The sequence below is a fragment of the Nicotiana attenuata genome, unplaced genomic scaffold, assembly GCF_001879085.1.
Source record: "Nicotiana attenuata strain UT unplaced genomic scaffold, NIATTr2, whole genome shotgun sequence".
NCBI lineage: Eukaryota > Viridiplantae > Streptophyta > Magnoliopsida > Solanales > Solanaceae > Nicotiana > Nicotiana attenuata.
The window spans coordinates 1-5,738 of NW_017690301.1; the positions used below are offsets into that span (position 1 = coordinate 1).

At 35.3% G+C, this 5,738-nt stretch overlaps 1 protein-coding gene across 1 annotated transcript; it reads right to left on the reverse strand.

Annotated features, from left to right (window-relative positions):
- Positions 1–88: 88 nt before the first annotated feature.
- LOC109222450 (probable LRR receptor-like serine/threonine-protein kinase At1g53420) lies at positions 89–5,331 on the reverse strand. The gene is made up of 5 exons (XM_019386811.1): positions 5,160–5,331; positions 3,781–3,893; positions 3,170–3,380; positions 2,858–3,095; positions 89–1,992 (listed from the first exon to the last, which is right to left on the reverse strand). Exons 1-5 carry the CDS (start codon positions 5,242–5,244, stop codon positions 1,836–1,838), a joined length of 804 nt encoding a protein of 267 aa, XP_019242356.1. The 5' UTR covers positions 5,245–5,331; the 3' UTR covers positions 89–1,835.
- Between the last annotated feature and the right edge of the window lie 407 nt (positions 5,332–5,738).

A 5,738-nucleotide genomic window follows, 5' to 3' on the forward strand; every position in this document is an offset into this window, starting at 1 on the left:
TCATATCATAATAACAACTCGCACCACAAGTGCCCACATACCACAACTTGCCAACAACAACAATATCAATATTTCCACAAGCCTGAAAACTAGCAAAATCTCATCATATCTAAGTGTATTTTCACATTTCTTGGTGTTGCTTGCTCTTTGTTTATTTGAATGACTGGTCAATGATGTTCAAGACAATTATATGGCTGCCTTCCGACTTACGGCCTCTTTACGCTACTAGTATTATAATGTGAGTGGTTCAAATTATTATACATTACTAGTTTTTGGACACGTTCGTTGCACGTGTACCCCAAATCAACAACAACAACAACACACCCAGTAAAATCTCACTAGTAGGGTCAGGGGAGGGTAGAGTGTAGGCAGACCTTACCCCTACCCCGGAAGGATAGAGAGGCTGTTTCCGGGAGATCCATGTACTCCAAATCAATCAGTATAAATTTTTGAAAATTACAAAATATTATTTTAAAAATTGTGATGTATAATATGAAATTTTAAGGGAAAAAGTTCAAACTCAAAACGATGAATGATGACCGATTTAACAGTTAAAAGAACAATAATTATATCGTTTTAACCTATAAAATTAATTAATTTTTGAATACACACGTTTCTATGTCAATCATTATTAAAATTTATATAAAATATATCTTGTGTCAATTATTATAAAATTAATATAAAATAATAATTCTAGCAACTTGCATACTCCATAAATATTATAGAAATAAATATCTCAAAAGACTAATATTTTGGAAAATTAGATTCATGGCCAAAATGGTGTAAGCAAGCTTGCACCGTAAAATTTCAATAGCGATGGAAACGACAAAATTACAATTCTGTCTACAAGAGTTATGTCTAAGAGTCATATTGGAAATGCAATGCTTCTCCGACCCTTTAAAACCTGATTTTAAATAACATGAATCCTTGATACAATCTCCTATTGCTGTAAAGTAGCATTTTTTTACCAATGACTACCATGCCGAATCAGCTCAACTTCCTAATATCATTTTCTGATTGCACTCTCGTGCATTTATCCCAATTTGGTGAAACAGGTTCTACCCTATTGTCTTATTCTGGTTTTTTTTCCCACTCTGAATCTAAATATCTCATCTTTGCACATATTTTTATTGAGACTCTTTCAAACAATTATGCCTTAGGGTCAAGTATATGAATTCTCTATATCCATTCCACTCTATTTGGCCTCATTCAGTCCACTACTGGTAAATCAGAGGTTCTGAAATCTCACACCTATCCCTATTCTAACATACAAAATGTCTAACCAGACTACAAGACTACAGGTAAACGACGGACCTAAAGTAAGTGTAATAACAACAAAACCTTAATCCAGACTCGTTTTAATTTGGCTATATAAGTGTAATAACAACAAAACCTTAGTTCAGACTCCTTTGCTTCCAATATGCTAAAACCAGCATTGATATCGGTGAAAATCCAACAACTGTTGACTTTGCACAAGAAAAGATAAAATCATATACTCCCCAATTAGGGATTTTTACAAGACAATATATTTATAGAAGCGGAATGAAATAAGTCCAAATAGAGCATAATGGATATATAGTATTCACATAACCATCAAAATCAGTTTGAAGGCGCATTTAGTTTATTGATGGACATATACTTATCAGAGATAGATTCACGCCTATTTTCTATAGAATCACATCTTGACGTGCCTGGCAATTTCTTGTTTCAAATTGACAATAAACCGCATATGTAAGTACTAGTTGCAGATGCAAGTAAACAAATCATGCAATAGACTGTTGATTCTATTGGCAAAAGGAATGGTAGATCTAGAAAGAAATTAAGGAATTTGAAAATCAACCCACCAATTCCAGGAGTAACTTCTGCCCTTGCCATGCACCACTGCCACTGCTCCTGCCACTTACTGTTTCAAGTACTAGGACCCCAAAACTGTAAACATCAGCCTTGGATGTTAATTGACGGCCTATTACATATTCGGGTGCCAGATAGCCACTGCACGGAAGAGCAAAAGGTACAGAAGTAAGAATACTACTTTCAATAACCCCATAGTACCATTTAAATATTTTTAAGCGGGACATTTGTCGGAGACCTATGTACTCTACAACACATATAATGCAAAACTTTGGTAGTTTGAAGTAGATGCTATAAAATCAGCTACCTTTCTTAGTCAACACAATGTGTAAAAGCATAGAGCAAAAGACATGGACTTCTCAGGAAAAATATACATATTTATCAGGAAAAGGAGTAGTAAGATGCAATTAGGAACAGTTGCCCTTGATTCTTGAGCACTGGAAGTGATACAATATAATAAACACAGTTTAGACCAGACAGTTCTTCAATGACAAAAGAGAATCAACTTAGATATGGCAATAGGCAAGGTATTGGCAGGTGCAAAAATGTCTTCTAATCTTTTTAAACAGGTGCATCTAAAAGATCTTAACGATACAAATCCTCCACATTCAGGCATGCCAAACTCACAGATGAATGGTGATTTCAAGTTACAAGCTAATGATCTACTCATTGGTATTTGCACACTTCCTATTGACATCCACAATAATTTTGTTAATCTTCTTCCATGATTTATCCAGTAAGTCACTTCACAAGAATCTTGATAGACAAAGACTCCAGATAGAAAAATGGCAGATGCTGAAGCACCTAGACAACTCTTTATGCTTGGGGACAGTTGTATAGAGGCACTATCTTCCACCCCTTCCTTTCACGTTAGCTACAATTGCAGCAACTAGCATCTCACAGGAAGTATAACTTATACTAAATCTCTCTATTAAGCAAAGTATAAAGGTCCGATTTCAATCAACGGAAAACATTGAAGCTTCAACAATAAACTCAGAAGACATACGTGGTTCCTTTTATCTGCGTGGTGATGTGAGTGATATTATCTGGAAAAAGCTTTGCAAGTCCAAAATCTCCAATTTTTGGTTTATAATCCTTATCAAGCAGTATATTACTAGCTTTAATGTCCCTGTGCACTATATGCGGCACTAATTCTTCATGTAGATAAGCAAGACCTCTAGCAGTACCCAAGCAAATAGCGGCCCGTGTGTCCCACTCTAATTTAACATTGCTAGTCCTAGAACCTGCAAAGCAAGAACCATTTCAGTAACCCATTCCGTACATGGTGAAGTATTCTTTTGATTTCAAACTAATTTACCAAACAGTGCTCGATCAAGGCTCCTATTTTCTATGTATTCGTAGACCAAGATCCGGTTAGTTCCATCAAGACAGTATCCAATCAACTCAACTAGATTGGGATGTCTGACATCTGATAGGGTTTCAATTTCTGTCGAAAACTCACGCAACCCCTGCCTTGATTCGGCAGAAAGTGTCTTCACAGCAACTTCTATTCCTCTTTTTAGAGTTCCCTACAAAGTCACACTAAAGTTAATAACCATTCAACAAACATGTCAATGCACCACAAGAGTTAAGTCCAAGGACCTTGTTATTCACTAGAAGTCTCGATCTCATATTACATATATGCTAAAACCATGAAATGACACTTATAAGAGTAAAATGTTTATAAAACATAACTTAAGAAGCAGAAAATGTGAAAATCAAATAACATAATAACAAGTTTGTGATGCAAAATTTTGAAGAATTGCAGATAATATATCTCTACCTATAAATAATAACACAAAGGTCTAATAGTTTCAGCAATGCAATTCTGTAAATAGCACCATGCAAATTACGTGCAAATGCAAGTTGTTCGTGTAATAAAGCTCAGGCATGAAAAGGAAGAGAAGTATTTATAGAATAGAGTTGAACCTTGTATACTGTCCCAAAACCTCCTTGCCCTATTTTGTTCCTTTGATGGAAGTTGTTGGTTGCTATTCTTAATTCACTATATGAAAATTTCTTTGTCTTTGCAGTGGAGCAGCCTGACAGAAAGGAAATATTAGTGTGGACATGAAACTGAAGAACAAAAGGGAATGACTAAATTGTTGCAGAAAAAAGATGGATAGAAGGAAATTTTCAGCAACAAAATGTGATGCGACAAGTATTTGACCAAGAATAAAAGTTTCATGGTTGCCCCCAGAAACTAAACTAGATGGAACTTTTTCATCCTTTAACTGTGTCATCATTGATGCAGGGCTCTGTATAACTTCTCACATATCACTTGGTATAGTGAACTTTTTTTATCAGAAAAAGTAATAGTTGTGCCACTTGACTGACTGCCTTATCCTAACCACTTATAAGATGATTTTAGACAGATACCTGAGCAAGTTAGTGAGCAGGGAATACTCAAAGTTTCCCTTCTCGACTCTTATATGCTATTCTGTGATTAAACCTACCACATCAGTTCATGTTCGGCAACTACTCACTATTCAGACCCTGGAGCAAATTTGGACCAGTTTTTAGTTCTAGTTAGGAACAAGATGAAATCGTGTTTTTCTTTTGAAATCCACCTATGTGGGCCTTGTAAAGCATACTGTGTCCCAAGCCGGATAATACATGAGAAGGGTTGTAGTCACCTAACAACCAGCGTAAAAATAGTCTAATTACAATGAATTCTCCAAACACCGAACAGAGCAGCCACATTGTCAACCCCATAAGTAGGATTGAAGTGTAGTTGATCAATTGACGTTTTCTTTTCTTTTGGGATTAAGGGCCAAGTACAAATTGGCCCCTTGGAGCAAACTCAATCCAAACGCCAACTGCTTCTAGAACATGTCATTATCTATATAGCAAACATATTAATTATATTTATCAAGTACCAAAATATTCTTGTAGAAATCACTCCCTTCATTACACATCATGAATTTCTTCAATTGGGAAGGAAATAAAGGCTGACTGACTTTTAATATTGCAATAACCTAAATTATGTTTGACGCTTGTTCAATCTGGTGCATAAATTACAGAAAGCGGGTCAATTAGCTCAAAATAAGTAATGATAAGTGCACTGGAGGTGTTAAACAGCTTGTATCCAGTAACATTGGGTGTAAGAGAATTTCAGAATAGCAAGTATACAAAGACAGAAGCAATACAAACAATTTGATAACTAGAAAAATGAAAGAGAAANATCAAAAATCCTACCTTTCTCAAAGGAGAATAATAAAGTTGTGAAAAATTCATCAAAGACTAATAAATCATGCAACTGAGAAAAAACTGATCAGCTAAAATCCAAGTTCCAACTATGCACTAACCTCCAGTGTCTGGTGCATCTTTATGAACATGATCAACACCCCTTTTCTTCCGCACCGTTGAGGCACCAAAGCAGCTGCAGTTCATTTCAATCCGGACTTTAGTAGGTCAATCTTCTTACTTGACCGATAATCCCTCCTGACGTGTGAATTACATGTTAGCCTTCCCCAAGTTTTTCTGTGACAGATGAAAATGTTCACTGTTCTTGAGATATATTCAAATCAAAAAGTTGTCAGTTATCTTGCTTTAAAAAAACTGAGTAGTGGAATGAACCGGACCAAAAGGAGAATGGATATAGAATTCATATAACCAACACCAACTAGTTTGTAATTGAGGCGTACACCAATTTTAAAAGAAACATATTTTATAACCAAATCCTATGGCTCTGCTACTCAGGTCAACCATTGAAATTTATGCATTCTACAGTAAAAATATTAAGTTTTTGTATTAAGTTTCTTTTGAATTAAGTATGAAGGAAACAATTAGCTAAAATTCAAAATTCCCCGTACCAAAAAATAAAAAGAAACTATAAAGCACATATATGCATAAGTCAGTATATGCACATGCATCACATCCTACGA

Coding starts and splice junctions, on each gene's coding strand:
- LOC109222450 (XM_019386811.1), bottom strand. CDS start 5,244: ATGAACTGCAGCTGCTTTGGTGCCTCAACGGTGCGGAAGAAAAGGGGT. Junction 3,381..3,780: donor GTTTTGGGACAGTATACAAG/GTTCAACTCTAT, acceptor GTGACTTTGTAG/GGAACTCTAAAAAGAGGAAT. Junction 1,993..2,857: donor ACGCAGATAAAAGGAACCAC/GTATGTCTTCTG, acceptor TCTTCCGTGCAG/TGGCTATCTGGCACCCGAAT.